The following is an 18004-nucleotide window of genomic DNA, read 5'->3' as shown; positions in this document are numbered from 1 at the left end:
GGCACAATGGGCTTCAGCTCGCTATTCATGGTATGTTTGTAAACTTCTTGACGAACTTCACAGACAAGAACGCGAAGATATGGAAAAGAAACTTCATGCAAAAGATGAAGTCATTGAATCCAAAGACAAAAGCATACAGAAAAGAATACCACGTTCAGTACCAAAAGGAAAGGAAAAGAGTTATAAGTATATGATATATACTGAAGAGTTGGAGAAAGAAGAAGATAAAGATATGGTTATGTTGCATTTAGTCAGAAGAAACAACAAGAGCTTTTATGACTTAGCTAAAATATATAAATCTGACAGAAACTGGTTCTATCGTGAAAACTTACCGATTTCAATGACACCGAATGAAGATGTGAAACAAATAGTTCAAGATACGTTACCTCAAACACACTATGACATCAAAGGTTGCACAATACTTACATTCAAAGAAGACTTAACATTACTGAAAGAAAAGATAACAGAATATTTCGACAACTTCAAAGAGGAAGAATGAAAAAAAATCTCGTCGGGTGCCACGTTAGAACCATAGTGGAGAAAACCATGATAAAAACAAAACGCTCCATGTCGATCATAATCGACGAAGTGCAAATCTTCACTTCGTCAAGTTTATTTTGTTTTTACCATTTAAGTGTTGTAAAATGTCGATATGAAGACTAACCAAAAATATATTTTTGCTTAAATGACGTCAGGGTCAATTTCTTCAACCATTTCACTTCCTTCGTCAATGTCAATAGAAGCTTCTTCAACCTTTGGTAAGAATTTCTGTATAACATCTTTGTTCGTTATTGTCTTCAGAGATGAAGGATAATATTTCACATTTGTTTCACCCTTCTTATATTCTTTCTGTTCGGAAAGATTCATAGCAATACTGAAGAAGTCAATGTTAGAGTTCTTTATGACAGTATAATGAGTATCTTTGACATTCACGAAGAAAACTCTTTTGTTTCAAAACTACTGCTAACTCTTTGAAGTATAACGTTTGCGGTCAATGACAATAGCTAATGATGTCTGACATACTGACCGAACTTAAGATTCTTTCAACAAACTTCTTGTTAAAGATAACATTGACGTTTGAAGCACCATTGAACTCATTCTTGATGGCAGTAGCGAGAGCATTGTAATGAAAAGAACTTGCAATCTTGCATGTGTTTCATTATAATAAAAATTCGAATATTTTAAAACTAGCCTTAAAAAATCTAAGCTAATTTTTTTCTAAGAAATTTTTTTATTTTTACTAAAGATGTATCGGAAGTTGTCTAAATTAGAACACTAGGAAATAAAACAACTTCTTACAGAAGCTAACATAGATGTTGCAAAACATTACGCGACAAACAAAAAATCACTCGCTGACATCCTCAATGACTACAAATGGTGAAATAACTTATGATAGAATTCATGAGTTCATAAATGCAAGAGCATTTCCTTTAAATGACGTTGCTATTGACTTATATCATAGACGTTCAGTACCTCATGAAGTAAGAAGAGAAATGTTTGACATAACAAATGCAAACGTTGGTCATACTCGTAAAGCTCTTTCGCATGATGTTCGTCAAGAGATGTTTGAACTCGAACTCAAAACGTTGGTGAAACACGAAAGAGAGACGACACATGAAACAACAGAGAAGAGAGATGTTTAAAAGTGCTATAGAACAAGTTCGCAAAAGCTAATAATGTCATTCGTTCCATTGACGACAACAACCAAAAGAAGGTGAGAGATGGTTAAAGAAAGATGAAGAGAAAGGAAGAGAAATGTGAAGTCAGGCAATAGACTCATTGACTTTAACATCGGAAGGCTTTAGATGAACCAAACAGAGACTACTTACACAAACATTTCGGTAAGGTTTTCATGAGACTCTTAGAGAAGATTAAAAATAAACTCCCAAACAAAGATGGATGGTATGTTATAAACTTGGTGGAAAGTATGAATGTTCTACGTTAACCTCAATAATATTGGAACATTACTACATCAGCTCTTGAAGGAGAACTTTATTATCAGAGATAGAAGCAAATGCCGCAGGTATTGTTGAAATGCACTATGACTTCTTCTTGACAAACATAAAGAATCTTACTGAAATAAAATGTATGATTTAACAGAATATGAAGGCTTAACGATGTCAGATGTTAAGAAAGGAAAGCCACAGAAGCGACCATATAGAGATGAAAGCACACTGACAGAAAGACAGAAAGATTATTGAACAGACTTAAACAAACAGGAGATAAACAAGATATAGATGACTTCTGGAATGAAATCCTTGGTGAAAAGAAGTTTTATAAGAAGAGAAGCGGTCAGTTCTGGAAGTATCTTTGCACGTTACCTATAAATCTTGAACGCTACCAAATCTTCAATGAACTGAACAAAGAACTGCAGCACTTATGACAGAGGACAATTGTTTCGTTTATGCTTGCATTCAGGCTGGAGTAAATGAAGAAACTATTGACCACATGAGAGAAGTCCATTCGTGTTAGAGACTTTCCTCAAAGTAAAGTACAAGAAATTTCTGACGCAACAGGTATAGCATTTAATGTTACCATTGGTTACTTCAATGACTCAAGACATAATGAAATAAAGAGATACATACCAAAAAGAATGTAAAACTGTTCGAACTATTGACTTACTTCTTGTTGAAGACCACTACATGCTAAACGAAAGACTTCCAATGACAACATATTTCATTCGCAACTATATAGAAATCTTGAAGGAGTGTGGTGGAATGAACATTGAGAAACAGAATGAAGATTTATACAAAGAGAGAAGATAAATATGTAGTTCGCATGGATAGAACTACACCGCTATGGGATGTTATGAAAACATTGTGGGAGTGCAAATATTTCGAACCTATTTCTTATGGAGAACTTTTCACATATACGACTGACTTATATAAACAGAACCTTGCACCATTTAAAGATTTGACATATGCTCCAAAGTATTGTGTACAACTGAAGAAGAAAGCCGAGTCAAAAGAAGTAAATAAAGCTAAATGTAAGTTCATTCCTGAGCATGTTTTCTTTGCTGACTTTGAGTGTAGTACGGATGGCTTTCATAAAGCTTTTAACATTGTTACGACAGTGAAGATGGTTCAGTGAGTCAAAGCATTTGGGTCAGAACTGTGCAACAGAATTTTTTGGAACGACTTCCTGACAAGAGTTTAATATATTTCCATAACCTCAGCTATGATATAAACTTCATCTTAAGACACATGACAGAAGTGAAAGGAACTCCCATCATTAAAGGTTCACGAACAATGCAAATAACTGGCTTATATAAAGGAAGGGCAATTATTATAAAGACTCTTACAGTGTTATAAATAAGAAGCTTAAACTATTTCCTGCTATGTTTAACTTACAAACAGGACCGAAAGAAGTATTTCCATACAACTACTACAGCAGTCTTTGTTAGCAAATGACAACAGAACTGGTGTCATTTCTGAAGCGTGTAAGTTTATCCAGGATGCAGATACATTTATGAAAAACATAGATTCCATCAAAGGTTGCAGAATAGATGAAAACCACTTCGACTTAGAAAAATATAGCACATTTTATTGCAAACAAGATGTAAGAATTTTAAGAGAAGGTTTTGTTAAGTTCCGCAATGACATATTGAAAGAATTTGATTTAAAACGTTTATGACTACGTAGTATTTGTTCAATTGCTAACAAATTATTTGAGAACAGAGTATACTTCCGAATGGAAATCTTTATGACCTCTCAAATAAACCAAGAGAATTTATTTCGAGATGCATTCAAGGTGGAAGATGTATGTTGTCAGATAACATGAAACAAAAGAGCGAAAAGAAACTCATTGCTGACTTCGACGCTGTTTCATTATATCCATCCGCTATAGCAAGACTTTATACTTTTGAAGGAATTCCAAAAGTATTGAAGGATGAGATGTTAAGTTCTGAATATTTGTTAAGGATACCCTTACATTGCGTAGTTAGAAAGAGAATATGATATTGTATGATTGCTAAAGTTATGCTCCAGAAATGAATATACATCAAACTGAAACAATTGATAAATTGAATGAACTTTGAGAGGTTCTCAAATAAAAAAAATTATCTTAATTTTTTACAATATTACTATTATTTATCCACATATGTATATATAGTAATTTGAAGAAAACTTTTAGGAAAAAATAAGTTTAATAAAAATCTGAATTTTACTTGTTGTGGGATTGTTATTAATTGACACTCCAGACGTATTACTAATAGTTATGCGTATGCAATTAAAGTATTTTCTGATGACAAAATGTGAGATTTATATCAGATAATTCATTTCTACTATTAAGTTATTCATTTATGAGTTTGCACTTATTCGCACTAAATAAATAACTATTAAAAATTGTTTTAATTAATTGACACATATAATAGAGTGAATTTGTTTGATCAAACAACAATAGATGTAGATATAAAGCCAAGAACTTGCCTATTATATGCTCTACTTGCTATTTCAATTAAGTATGATATTTTCTAAATGTTTCGTTCAGATAACTTAGATATATTAGTCAAAATTTGAAATTTTAATAGCACATATATTAAAAATAATATTATTCATAAAGATTAATGAAATAGTAAAAAAAATCAATCAAATTATAAAAATACAACATTTAAAGAATTCTTATTATCCTTCAAAAAGTCAGTATTTCTGCTGTAATTTTCTACAACATTGTAGTTATTGCACTTTGTCTATGGATTTGTATATATGTTATATATAAATATATCTAAACTGCCCATAAGTGCAATTTTTATATTAAATTGTTTATTTCTTTAACAATTTCATATGAAATATGCTTTTTTAAGCGTATCAAAGCTGTGTTCTTAATGTGCATGATATATCAAGAAAAATGTCGAAAAAAAATGTGAATTCACAAATTCACTGAATTTTCACCGTTTTTGAATTTTGCTACAGCACTAATATTAAATAATACTAAAATCTTCTGTCTTTGTAAAAGAATAAATTCTGACAAAAAAGTGCTCGTTTAAATTTAATGATCATCTGTATGACTAAGTGGTAAAAAGTGTTTATGACCAAAAAAGGGTTACATGCTTAGTCTATTTTTCTGACAGGATACTCTAGATTTACATGATCTCTATTTCATATCTCCGTTTTTTAGATTCTTCGACAGATTTTATGATAGAAAACCAAGATTAACAAATTTCCGGCATGTTAATGAAGAAATCTGCAGCTACCCTCAATATTTATTCAATAATCAGTATCGTTTCTCTTACAATATTTTTTTCTCAATAATTTAACAAGAAATAACAATACACACTTGGTTTTACGTATAAAAGCTAAGTGTCGAACTTAATCAACTTTACTTACTTAGCAAATGAATATTTTTGTGGTTGCGAGTTCTGAATGCTGAAGTTTTAGATTTCTCTATAAAGATATCATTGCACTTACAATGTTGTTCCAGCCTATCGCAGAAATCATAGAAAATCCAAAAAAAAATAATATAAAGAAAATTCATGTCATGAAGTTCAAAAATACCGTGTAACATTAAAATTTGTTATGCATAATACATTTTAGCTATTATTGATTTTTTTTAATTTTCGAGAAATTGAATGGTGAGTCCGATAGAGAAATTTTTAAAAATCCTAGTGCCTCATAGAAGTAATTTCCCTCGTCTCCCATACTTCCAAATGTATGCATATGACATAAACTTTTATGCATTACACAAGTGGCCAATAATATCTATAGAGTAAAAATTAGAAATTTAATTTTTTTATATGATAGTTATATTTCAGATTTGTGAGCGTAACTTTTTTCTCCATGGCATACTTGTTTTAAGAGCAAATGATCAAAATCGTCCTTCAATTATTGAAGGAGCTGATATCTTTTGAAAATTGAATTGAAAGGGTATTCAATTTTCAAATTTCCTCTCAATTTTGGAAACATATCAACTCTATGAATTAACAATTATGTGCCTTCACAGTTTATCAGTCATATAAGGTGCTTATAAAGAAAAAAAGTTACGCTCGCAAAATATGTTTTTATATAGATTTCACATAAATAATTATGTAATTTCTAAAAAGAATATTTTTGTTCTTGAATATTAAAGTGTATTGTAGTTTAAAAAGTTTTAAATATGTTGCTAAAATTTCAGGTTTATAGCTCATGTCTAGCATGACTTCTTCGTATGCGCAAAAAATCTGACACGTAAGGGTATCCTTAAAGCATTTATTCGATGACGACCAAAAGGAACCCATTGGTGAAAAGTTTATGTCAGGCTTCTTTGTTCTCATTAAGATAACAAAGATTGGAATACATAGACACTTTCCTTTAATAGTTTGTGACCCTGAACTAAATCCAGAACTTAACGTTCCCAGAAGTTCAAACACTTGCTGTTTAATGTATGTTGACCATATAACATTACAAGACCTCATAAAATATCAAGGTGTCAAATGTGAAGTGTTGCAAGGATATTATTACGATGGAAACAGAGATATTAGAATAAGAGATGAAGTAAAGAAGTTGTTTGAGTTAAGGTTAAAGTATAAGAAAGAAGGAAATCCTTTGCAAGAAAATATAAAGCTCATTCTGAACAGTATTTATGGCAAAACTATTCTATCTCCTATTGAGTCAAAAATAACCATAGTAAATGACAAAGATGCTATAAGATATGCCATCAGAAACTACAACCATATAGTGAAGTTCGAAGGTTTGGATGGTTCAGATAAAAACTATTTTCAAGCTAACGAAAAGCATTTGCAGACACTTTAACTTCTGTCCACTTGGTGTTAATATTCTATCTATGTCGAAGAGAATAATGTGTGAAGTATTCTGTACTGCTGAAGACTTAGGAATGGACATCTTTTATAGCGATACCGACAGTATGCATCTCTACAATGAAGATATCCCTCGTTTAGCTGAAGAGTTTGAGAAACGTTATGGAAGAGTTCTCATTGGTAAAAACCTTGGTCAGTTTCATAGTGACTTCGCAGAAATAACACCTGGAAAACAAAGTTTAGCATACAAGTCAATATTTTGTGGAAAGAAGACCTACATAGACTTACTCACTAACGATTTAAATGAAGTTGCATTTCACTGCAGAATGAAAGGCGTGAAGCAAGATGTTATTGCTTTAACCGCTAATGAAATGTTTCCTGACTCTGTTCAGTGTTTCTATGATGAAGATAAAGGTTTAATGGTTCCGCAAGGAAAATTTGACAAAGACTCTGAGTTCAGTTTAATGAAACTTTACAAAGCACTTTATGACGGTCAAGAGATTGGATTTGACTTATGTAAGTCTTCTAGTCCTTGCTTTGCTGAAAAGTTTAACTTCTCAATAACGACTAAAACAAGCTTTATTCGTAAGTTGAAGTTCTGAAGTCATTTATTTTTGTCAGCAATGAGGTCATTCGTGATAAAAATAATGAGGTCATTTATTTTTGTCAGCAATGAGGTCATTCGTGATAAAAATAAGCCGCTAGCGGCAAGGCGAAGCCCATGTGGTCATTTACAATACTGCGATGGTAGAGTTTAAGAGTTGTGCTTCAATGTAGAGACAGTCCTTATGGTCTGGAGGTAAGAACACTGGGCAGTTATGGTCATGAGTGGAGAACATGTCTATCCAAAACTCACGATTGAAGCCAGTTAATTTATAGTATTTAGGGTTAGGAAGTGGTGAAGTTCTTGTATGACCAATGAACTCATTTTCAACTCCTTACTTAAGTTTGAATATAATATAGCTTGCTTTCTATCCCAAATGCCAGGTGTTACAATCTTTGAAAATTCATTTTTCCTCGGAAGCATTGCATCATAATTGAAAACATTCTTGAAATCATCACTTGGTTCAGAGATTTGAAATCTTATACGTAATGGATTTTCTTTCTCTTTAGCGACTTCATTGAATGGTGAGAATACAACAAACTGACAGTCATGTGTTCCATCTTCATTTTCATTAAATTCATAATGAAAGTCTATAAGTTGTGGCTGACTACCTTTTTCTTTCAGTTGTGCAAGAAACTCACGTAAAGGCTGTAAAGTTTGTACTTCAATGTTGAACTTTTTCTCGAACATCTCATTAAATGAAATCATACATTGTTGCAATGTTGTATCGTCTTTAAAGTATTTGTATATGTGAATGTTTTGGGCGCTAAAAGACTGTTCGTCATTTTCTATCTCGACTTGAAGTATAAAGTCAACCTTTCTGAAAGCACGTGTTATATACATAGATGTTATGCCAATGTACTTCTCTTCATTTATGTTCACAATCCAGTCTGTTGGAAACTTAAACGTTACTCTGTTCCCCTTTATTTTGACGTCAGGGTTTTCACTACTGAACGCAACAGATAAAGGTATTTGTCTATACATTTAATTCGGATAAAAATAAACCATTTACTCTTTCTTTGCTTCAGCTTCTTTAGCTTTTGCTTCAGCTTCTTCTCTAGCTTTCTTCGCCAGCAAACGTGGTTCTTTTTGTCTTCCAGCAGCTAATGCAGCAAATTGTTTTTCACTAAGTTTTCTCTTTGGTCTCTCTGGCTTTTGTTCTTGTTTTTTGTTCCTTCAGTTCGGATAAAATTTGCTCACGAATTTCTTTCTTCAATGCTTCAACATCTATGACCCCTTGGGTCTTGTCCGTAGGGCTTGTCTGAGTCATTTGACTGCAGATAAAAAACAAAATTAAAACTTTAACCGATGTAAAATGAGCTTGTCAAAATCAGAGCGAGAGTCTATTATATTAAATGACGCAAGAGGAATACAACATCCTTTCTATTACGTAAGTCAGAGTAAAGATGGTAAAATATACGTAAGAAAAAGAAAGGTTCCATTAGCGAATGCAGAAAGCGACAACATTAAGGTGTATGGCAAGGGTGAAGTCCACGAAGCCCATATAAAACCTTCTATTCAAACTGAAAAGTCAATAGAACCAGAAGAAAAGAAGCCAGATGTTCTTTCAATAACGAACCAAGAGCTTATTGCAAAGTTCGTGAATTTCATTGAAAAGCAAACCGAGTCAAAGAACCCTGACCCGCCAGTGAAAGAAGTTGAGACAAAAGAGAATGTACAGTTCATTGAAAATGTCAAGAAACAACTTCCACCACGAATGCCAAGAAGAAGAGTGAGAATAATGAAGTAAATAGATATTTTTATCCGAAGTAAATACATGCAGAACGAACAGTTAAACGAATTTACTCCAGCAGAGCATATTCATCAGATTCGCTCATATTTCGATATCATAGACAATGCAGTTCAAATTGGTGACACTAATAGAAAATATTCTGACGCAAAGATTCCATCACAACCTGGAGCTGCTAAAGATAACACATGGGTAACATTCAATCTCTCACCTCCTGGTGAAAATATGTTGGACCTTTACAATACATTCATTACGTATAAAATGGAAGGTCAATTTATTGCAGATAAAGAAATTGGTTCAGGTTCCAATAAAACAAACCCACCAGGATTTTGGATTGGTTTCGATGACGCTTTCTATGCAGTTGCTGGATATCAAATCCTTGCAAATGGTCGTATCGTATATTCTCAAGACAACGCAAGAGAAGAAGCATATATAACTTCAAACTCACAAACTACCGAACAAATAAAGAAAGTAGATGTTTTCTCAAAGACTCGACATGAAGATGTATGGAGTCATTCGGGAACATGCAGAACAGGACAAATTGTTAGTGGTCCAATTACAGCAGGAAAATCATTTGATTTTAAGCTTCGTTTAAGAATTCCTGTTAGAAGATTCCTTCCATTAGAAGCTATTCGATTTATTCCAGCTTTTGCAGGAAACATTCAGCTTAAAGTAAAGTTCAGTAGCGACGCCTTACAATGCACATCTATATCTGTAAATGATATCGTTGCTTTCAATCCAACTCTTAAAGTTGCATTTGCTTCAGATTCAAATCCACCGACAAATAAATTTGTTCCATGGAATGAACCATTCACTATGATAACGAAGGCAATAGAAGCTAGTGGAACAGTTACTATTACAACTGTAACCCAGCAACTATTTCGAACAAAGATGGATTTTAATGAATGTTTCATTCATCCAAAGTCATTCTCTTTAGACTCCAACATTTATACAGAACTTGTAGAACATTATACAAACGAGGCTTTATGTTTTCCTGTTAAAGTTATGGATTGGTTTCCTATGGACGGTTCATTCTCAAAGAATACAGATAGTTCAAGTGCAACATTTACAGCAGCTTATACGCCTATTAATGTTAAAAGTATTTGTAGATGATGGTAGTGTGGAACATAAATGGGATAGCTATGACAACACACATTTCTTATGTGGTTTTCCAACAGAAGTGGACTTTTGCTTCCAGCAAGGTCAAACATCTACTGCTCCAATAACATACAAATTGTCTGTTAAAGGACCTATTGAACTAGCAACTGAAAATGTACCAAAGCCACTTATTGGATTTATGAGGGATTGTTGCTTTGCCATTCAGGTGCGTGCTAATGGAATCCCAATAATAAGATTAGATGACTATAACTTAGCTGCGGACGACAGTGAGGAATAAAGGATGAACGTTTATTTTAAAGCTTATAAATGAGTTCTTCATCAAGCTCTCGTGAACCTTCACCATCTATGAAACAAACTTTACCAAACGATTATGGAGCACCTATTGAATATTTCTTACGAGCTGCACAATGGCAAAGAGCAGTCTCACCAAGGTTAGGTGTTCCACCAGCTCCTGTCAAAAATAGCATTTGGTCAAGTCCTTATATAAAATATGGTCTCCCACTAGGTTTGCTAGCTACAGCAGGAGCAGTTATGATGTTGAAAAGAAATAAAGCAAATGTTGTAAATAATACTGAAGTAGCTGAAGTTAAACAAACTCCAACACCTTCGCCAAAACCAACGTCAAAACCAACGCCTTCACAAGCAAAACCTTCAATGACTCCTGAACCTATGGAAGTACAAACTCCTATTCAAAAGTCAACTCCTAAACCGACTCCAACATTTAAACCAGAACCTACTCCTCGAATAAATCGTAAAACTCCTGCGTTTCCTTACTGAAAAAAATAACGTTATTTTTATTTAATATTAAAATTTTTATTTGATTGAAATGACGACTAAAGTCACTGAAGCAATGAAACAAAAGTTTTTGGTAGAATACATTAAATCAGGAACTATTCCAGAAGGTTTTTACATTCATACTATGAAGGATGGTAGAGTTCAGTTTAGAAAGATAAAGCAACCATTAGATAAAGAAGGAATTTTGAGAAAGATTAAACTTCATGAGGACAACATTGCTGAACTTAAGAAGAAGTTAGAAGAGTTGGAGAAAGGAAGAGAGTTATAAAGCAATGAATTCAACAGGGTGAAAAAACAGGTGAAAAAAGAGGTGAGATCTCACCACTTCACCTAAATTTATTTTTGTGCTATGTTTTCATACGTGTGAGGGTGGTGATATCATTAATTTTTAAATAAATGTGGGAACAAAAATAAAGCATATCTACTCAACAGGAATGAGACCCTTACTGACTATGTATTCGTTTAATGCTTGATGAAAACAATGGTACATATTATCGTATGGGTATACACAACGTCTGTTTCCATCGTCGTCGTATATGTAGAGCTCAAATCCAGTCCAACCTTCTTTTGTACAATATGTAGCTTTATTTAAGTATGTATTTATGTAGATAAGGCAATTTTCTTCATCGCTCCAGAAATAATTTTTGTTCTTTGTTGAAATAGTTTTCGTTCCTCTGCGACCATAAGGAATGTATGCAATGAATTTTGCGTCATATGGGATTGTAATATATTCAGGGTTTCTTTCATCGTCAATGGGTCTGTCTTTGTTAAAATGCATGTTTCTCAGTTTTACTTGAGTTTTGAATAGTTCACGGAAACGTTCTGGGAAAGAGTCATAGTAAATGTAGTCAGACATGTCTTTACAATGAAATAAAAAAGTTGGAAAATAAATAAAATAAGGTTATTTTTTATTTAGTGAGGACGGTAGTGAATTCGTTAGTGAAGTCGTTAGTGAAGTCATTAGTGAAGTCATTAGTGAAGTTATTTATGTGTCAGACTGTTATCTTGGGTAAGGTGGAACGCAGTGCCGCCGTACCCAAGATAGGGATACTAACTTTAGTTTCTTAAATAATATATCCTTTATTTCCTCGTTTGTGAATCCTAATGTTTTCACGTCGTTAGTTTTGACACTCATTTCATACAAAATAAAAAAATAAATTTTCATAAATGTAAGACATGAATTTTTAAAGTTTATTTTTTAAAAATTTTTTTATTTTTTATTTCATTATGGTAGTGAATCTTTTATTCATGAAAATAATTATATCTAATTTCTTTTACTCGTTTATGAGGTCTTTGATTATGACTCCATTGATTCCATTCAGGATTTAAACAATGTTTAATTAATCGCGGAATATCTGACATCATCTATATATAGCTTCTTTTATAAAAGATAAAAAAAATTATTTTAAAATTAATGTTAATTTTTTAATGATTTATTTCATTATGTTTGGGCTGAGTGTAAATGCCTTACAATTTTGAAAATTTTTTAAATCTTGATTTATTCAAAAACGTAAGAATAAAAACCGTAAGAATCATATATTTTTTACTTCATATGTTAAAAAAATGATATAAAATCACTCGATATTGTATGAATTCTTACGTTTACAAAAAAAGTCACACAACCCGTCACATATACTACTCTCCTACTCTTAATTTAAAAAAAATTCAAAATCCATAATAGTAAACATTTCTTATTTTTATTTAAATCTGAAAAAAATAAATTTAAACAATTTCTCTACACACGACGGTTTCGGCGGTTTTCAGAATGGTTGACAACTGAATTCATCAGGATAATGTCGGTTGGGGTGCCCTTCTTGGCCTCCTGAGTACTCACCAAGATACCCCCAGCTCCCGCAAAACACCTCCCATAGGTGAGCATTAACTGATGAAGTTATTGACAACTTTATCTGATTTTTTTCTTTGTTTTTTTGTTAAGATTTCTTAACCAAAGACTCGAAAACAAAACTTCGCTTCAAGTTGCTGTCTTCCCAGTTACTCTGTCGCAATCTTTTGTCTGATTGCGTGCAAAGTTCTGCTCCTTTGAGACTTTGCCCGACAGATGCATCTGGGAGACAGCACCCAAGCAGCTTATCGCTTCAAGTTGCTGTCTTCCCAGTTACTCTGTCGCAATCTTTTGTCTGATTGCGTGCAAAGTTCTGCTCCTTTGAGACTTTGCCCGACAGATGCATCTGGGAGACAGCACCCAAGCAGCTTATCGCTTCAAGTTGCTGTCTTCCCAGTTACTCTGTCGCAATCTTTTGTCTGATTGCGTGCAAAGTTCTGCTCCATGAATTATCAAATATGTGCCATTTAAGGAGACATAACAAGCTCATGCCTCCTGGAATGGCGGATTGTTCAACAATCTTCTTCTGATTGCAGAACTTTCAAACGACCTCACGAAGAAATTCTAATCGATATCCTTTTCTATTGACTTATATTTGTGAATCATGACGTTAAAATCTTATGTTAAAATTATGTACTTTATAAATCAGTTCATTTCTGCTTAAAGCATATTAATAAAGTTGTTCTTCAGATTAATGTTAGTAAGCCGGCGCTAGCAAATAATCTTTGCATCTTTATTATGCTTATTAGTATGAAAGATTTAACATATAATTCGCCAAAGTTTAAAGCCTTATGACGAAACTTACCAAAAACATCTTCTTCCAGCAAGATCCGCCTATACTCCCACATTTGTCTCTACAGCTCTCACTTTGTCAGATTGTCAAAAGATTTATATGTCAAAGCTCAAAACTTAATGACGAAACTTACCAAAAACATCTTCTTCCAGCAAGATCCGCCTATACTCCCACATTTGTCTCTACAGCTCTCACTTTGTCAGATTGTCAAAAGATTTATATGTCAAAGCTCAAAACTTAATGACGAAACTTACCAAAAACATCTTCTTCCAGCAAGATCCGCCTATACTCCCACATTTGTCTCTACAGCTCTCACTTTGTCAGATTGTCAAAAGATTTATATGTCAAAGCTCAAAACTTAATGACGAAACTTACCAAAAACATCTTCTTCCAGCAAGATCCGCCTATACTCCCACATTTGTCTCTACAGCTCTCACTTTGTCAGATTGTCAAAAGATTTATATGTCAAAGCTCAAAACTTAATGACGAAACTTACCAAAAACATCTTCTTCCAGCAAGATCCGCCTATACTCCCACATTTGTCTCTACAGCTCTCACTTTGTCAGATTGTCAAAAGAATAAAAAAAAATTAAAAAGTGACAAGACAAATTTTTAATGACTGACATAGACCATCTAATAAGAGAAGATCTTCCGCCAGATATCAAAGAAAAATTAAAATTCCTCGGCAAATTAGTTCCTGACCCAAGATTCAATGCGGCAACTCTGAGCGATAAAAAAGTCGAAGTTTTAATGGATCTTATAAAAGCTAGTTTTGACGAATCATACGGAAATCTTATTGATCAAATTGTCACCATTACAAATATATCTCGCTCTACCTTGTATAATTATAGAAATGCTTACCTGGAAGATGAAAAATTCAACCCAAAAACGGCACAGTTACTTGTTAACAGAGCTATTGATGACGAAGGAGAGCTCTTGATAGCCAACTACATTATCACAGAATTTATTGAAAAAAAGTTTTTTTTTCAATACACAAATGTGCCGAGTAATTGTGGAAATGTTTAAAGATGCTTACCCTGAACATGTTTTGAAAAAAGAGAATTTCGAAATATCTCCTCATTATCTTGTGAACTTTAGAGAGCGGCAAAATCTGACAACAAGAAAGGCACATTGGCACAGAAGACCTCAAGATAAAGAAGAAATGCAAGAGCGGATACAACAATTCAATGAAATTAAAGCGGAACTCTTTGAAAGATTCAAAGACGAGCTTTGGCGGCTCGCAAATGCAGATGAATCTTTCTATGGATGCGGCATTGCAGGCGGTCTTACTTATGCTATTAAAGGATCAGAAGGAGTCGATATACACATTAACCACAACCAAAAGAAGGGTGTTACAATCATTGCAACCATCACAGCTGATGGAAGAAAACTTCCTTTGACAATTGTGTGCAAAGGATTGACAGACAGGTGCCATCAACAAGTGAGCGACGACCGGATCATCAGCAATGAAAAGATCCTTCATTCCGAATCAGGATGGTCTACCCATGAGGTTTTCAAATCTTACCTCGAATGGGTTCGCGACTGATATGATCAAGCGTTTGGCGACAATGAAAGTTATAGGAGGAATAACAAAATTATTTTATTCCTCGACACTTACTCCAGCCACAGGAACAAGGAGACGAAGGACCTGGCAAAAGAACTCAACATTGATCTTGTTTACATTCCAGTTGGTTGTACAGATCTTTGCCAGCCACTCGACGTGAAGGTTTTTGGCGCTCTCAAAAACATGGCGACTCGAATGTGGTGAGATTTCTATGCCATCGATCAAACCTTAGTGTGCACACTGAAAATGGCTGTGTATATCTTGGTCCAATGCTGGAAATGTCTCGATGAAAACCTCATTATCGAAGCATGGAATATGCATGAGGCTGATCTCAGAGAAAATGAAAGAATTCTCAGCAAAGTTACTGATGAGCAAGCTGCCGAATTTCTTGAGAAGATCGAACAAGTCAGGGAAGAATACATACACAAAGCCGAGCAAGCATTACCACAAGGTGAGAATCTGGATATGCTCCGAGACTTTAGTGAAATTCCTGAAAGAAGATATCGCAGGCAAGAAGGAGAAATCGACTCCGATGATGATGAAGAGTGGCATCCTGAAGCAGATCTTGACGGATTCAGTGATGATGACTTGGACTTCATTGATGAATACGACCTCAATTCAACTGAGGATGAGAGTTCAGTTGATCCTCCGTCGGATTACGAACCTGGTAATATCGCTGATGCTTTTTCACCAATTCCTGTTGAAGTCGAAGATCCTCCATCACACCTTCCAGATCAGATATTCTGCTCAATGGCAAGAGGAGGTGCCTCCTTTATCAATTGCGTAGATAAGGCTCCGCAGTTTGAAGCAATTTGCTTTTCTCAAGCGAAATATCTCAAAGAATTCGCGGATAGGAGAACTAAAAAAAACCACAGTGTCGATCACGTTAATGGCCTTGAAATACGTTTAAATGATGAACGATCTTCATTGAACGTAAGTTTACAAATGCTATTTACAATACTCACATTAGAGGCCTATAATCCCGAAGATATTAATGATGTATTTAAATTGTTTCATATTGAAAATGATGATGTTTACACAGATGTCCTCAGATTCATGGAAATTCTTCTACGAATGGGTAGATCAGTCAGGGTTTCTCCAGGACAGTTCTATCAGGATCTCGATTTCCGTGAACAGGGCGATCCAAGGCTGTTTATCACACATTTCTTCAGCCCAGATCTATGCGGTATTGTATATCTTGATGAAAATAACACTGTTCAACTTGTCAAAATGTTGAAACTGCCAGATGACGGAGATTTTAAAGATTTCATTAAGGAAAAGAAAATTATTAAGATGAGCAAATATTTGTTCATAGGAAGCAATCAACAATCCCAAGATGCGCAACCCGACATATTGGAGTTTTCCGATGGTAGCATTTATATTCGTTTTGCTATCATTTCATTAGAAATTGCAAGAAATGGATCACCATATTTTAAATTTTATAGAAGATTGGATCTTGAAGGTAAATTTGTAAGAATTACAAATCAATGGGTACGCGAGATGGACAAAGAAAATGCAATCGGAAATCAGTTTATTTCTTTATATGTGAAAGGTAATGATCATAATGAATAAATGTATTTGTATCAAAGTTTTTTTTTTGGAAATAAAGTTAAGTAAGCTAATTGAGTAATGGATATGATATCCATGTATATGGATATCATTAGTTATTAGAATGGAATGGATTGTTTAAAATAGGAGATTTTACATAATAGAATTTAAAGGAATTTGGATTTAAATGAGTGTATTGTGCACTCTTGTCGGTTACAGTGTCTCATTCCGGGAGACATTGCCTCTGAATGTCTCCCAGAATGAGACAATCTTCTGCAATCAGAATGTGATTGCAAAACTTTGACCGACAAGAGTGTATTGTGCACTCTTGTCGGTTACAGTGTCTCATTCCGGGAGACATTGCCTCTGAATGTCTCCCAGAATGAGACAATCTTCTGCAATCAGAATGTGATTGCAAAACTTTGACCGACAAGAGTGTGTTATCCACACTATTTGTTTATATACTATGTTTTTAGATCAAACCCTTTACATACAATTGTTCAAATATAATTTTCTCCATTTAATATTTATTTTATATTTTTTTGTGCTTTATATAACTTATGGCGTCTACCGAACTATTTTACAGACTCTTCTGAGCTCTTCCCACATATAAACATGTGACAATAACACATACATACTCCCTTCATATTCTGATCTCATGACATATTACCCCAAAAACTATATTTATACAACACACCTCATATTTTCACGCTCTGACAGCAGAAATCGAATCAGCGGAACCTGAAGAATCAGATTACGCGGAACCTGAAAAATAGGTTTTGAACGCTTAGATAAGTGTAAAATGAGACTTTATGAGGTGTGTTGTATAAATATAGTTTTTGGGGTAATATGTCATGAGATCAGAATATGAAGGGAGTATGTATGTGTTATTGTCACATGTTTATATGTGGAAAGAGCTCAGAAGAGTCTGTAAAATAGTTCGGTAGACGCCATAAGTTATATAAAGCACAAAAAAATATAAAATAAATATTAAATGGAGAAAATTATATTTGAACAATTGTATGTAAAGGGTTTGATCTAAAAACATAGTATATAAACAAATAGTGTGGATAACACACTCTTGTCGGTCAAAGTTTTGCAATCACATTCTGATTGCAGAAGATTGTCTCATTCTGGGAGACATTCAGAGGCAATGTCTCCCGGAATGAGACACTGTGACCGACAAGAGTGCACAATACACTCTTGTCGCTCAAAGTTTCGCATTCAAGTTATGAATGGGGAACTTGATATCATTCTG

At 33.9% G+C, this 18004-nt stretch overlaps 10 protein-coding genes and 3 pseudogenes across 13 annotated transcripts, besides 1 other annotated feature; 10 read left to right on the top strand and 3 right to left on the bottom strand.

The window, feature by feature from the left end:
- Positions 1 to 12000: part of a mobile genetic element that runs on past the window's edge.
- On the top strand, positions 341 to 499 carry TVAGG3_0522610 (uncharacterized protein; the record flags this gene model as incomplete). The annotated part of the gene is made up of 1 exon (XM_051237287.1): positions 341 to 499. The coding sequence occupies one exon, from the start codon at positions 341 to 343 to the stop codon at positions 497 to 499; it is 159 nt and encodes a 52-aa protein (XP_051095111.1).
- Positions 682 to 867, bottom strand: TVAGG3_0522600 (uncharacterized protein; the record flags this gene model as incomplete). Its single annotated transcript, XM_051237286.1, has 1 exon — positions 682 to 867. The coding sequence occupies one exon, from the start codon at positions 865 to 867 to the stop codon at positions 682 to 684; it is 186 nt and encodes a 61-aa protein (XP_051095110.1).
- On the top strand, positions 2932 to 3956 carry TVAGG3_0522590 (annotated as a pseudogene). The gene has a single exon. A coding segment is annotated over exon 1 (1025 nt).
- On the top strand, positions 6757 to 7332 carry TVAGG3_0522580 (organellar and viral DNA polymerase type B; the record flags this gene model as incomplete). The annotated part of the gene is made up of 1 exon (XM_001285252.2): positions 6757 to 7332. One exon carries the CDS (start codon positions 6757 to 6759, stop codon positions 7330 to 7332), a length of 576 nt encoding a protein of 191 aa, XP_001285253.2.
- On the bottom strand, positions 7462 to 7892 carry TVAGG3_0522570 (annotated as a pseudogene). The gene has a single exon. A coding segment is annotated over exon 1 (431 nt).
- On the top strand, positions 8650 to 9074 carry TVAGG3_0522560 (uncharacterized protein; the record flags this gene model as incomplete). The annotated part of the gene is made up of 1 exon (XM_001297921.2): positions 8650 to 9074. A coding segment is annotated over one exon (425 nt), but the record flags the coding sequence as incomplete, so codon positions are not given.
- Positions 9112 to 10197, top strand: TVAGG3_0522550 (uncharacterized protein; the record flags this gene model as incomplete). The annotated part of the gene is made up of 1 exon (XM_051237285.1): positions 9112 to 10197. The coding sequence occupies one exon, from the start codon at positions 9112 to 9114 to the stop codon at positions 10195 to 10197; it is 1086 nt and encodes a 361-aa protein (XP_051095109.1).
- Positions 10510 to 10980, top strand: TVAGG3_0522540 (repellent protein 1 family; the record flags this gene model as incomplete). Its single annotated transcript, XM_001304822.1, has 1 exon — positions 10510 to 10980. The coding sequence occupies one exon, from the start codon at positions 10510 to 10512 to the stop codon at positions 10978 to 10980; it is 471 nt and encodes a 156-aa protein (XP_001304823.1).
- Positions 11030 to 11266, top strand: TVAGG3_0522530 (uncharacterized protein; the record flags this gene model as incomplete). Its single annotated transcript, XM_001304821.1, has 1 exon — positions 11030 to 11266. The coding sequence occupies one exon, from the start codon at positions 11030 to 11032 to the stop codon at positions 11264 to 11266; it is 237 nt and encodes a 78-aa protein (XP_001304822.1).
- TVAGG3_0522520 (uncharacterized protein) lies at positions 11420 to 11854 on the bottom strand (the record flags this gene model as incomplete). Its single annotated transcript, XM_001304820.1, has 1 exon — positions 11420 to 11854. One exon carries the CDS (start codon positions 11852 to 11854, stop codon positions 11420 to 11422), a length of 435 nt encoding a protein of 144 aa, XP_001304821.1.
- A 2249-nt stretch (positions 12001 to 14249) lies between the features above and the next one.
- On the top strand, positions 14250 to 14660 carry TVAGG3_0522500 (uncharacterized protein; the record flags this gene model as incomplete). Its single annotated transcript, XM_001294316.2, has 1 exon — positions 14250 to 14660. One exon carries the CDS (start codon positions 14250 to 14252, stop codon positions 14658 to 14660), a length of 411 nt encoding a protein of 136 aa, XP_001294317.2.
- A 136-nt stretch (positions 14661 to 14796) lies between these two features.
- Positions 14797 to 15402, top strand: TVAGG3_0522490 (annotated as a pseudogene). The gene has a single exon. A coding segment is annotated over exon 1 (606 nt).
- A 42-nt stretch (positions 15403 to 15444) lies between these two features.
- TVAGG3_0522480 (DNA binding) lies at positions 15445 to 16770 on the top strand (the record flags this gene model as incomplete). The annotated part of the gene is made up of 1 exon (XM_001288821.2): positions 15445 to 16770. The coding sequence occupies one exon, from the start codon at positions 15445 to 15447 to the stop codon at positions 16768 to 16770; it is 1326 nt and encodes a 441-aa protein (XP_001288822.2).
- Positions 16771 to 18004: the final 1234 nt, after the last annotated feature.

This window comes from Trichomonas vaginalis, chromosome II, assembly GCF_026262505.1.
Source record: "Trichomonas vaginalis G3 chromosome II, whole genome shotgun sequence".
In the NCBI taxonomy this organism is placed as follows: domain Eukaryota; phylum Parabasalia; order Trichomonadida; family Trichomonadidae; genus Trichomonas; species Trichomonas vaginalis.
The sequence above is the reverse complement of the archived record's forward strand: the minus strand, read 5'-3'. Positions and strand labels throughout refer to the sequence as shown.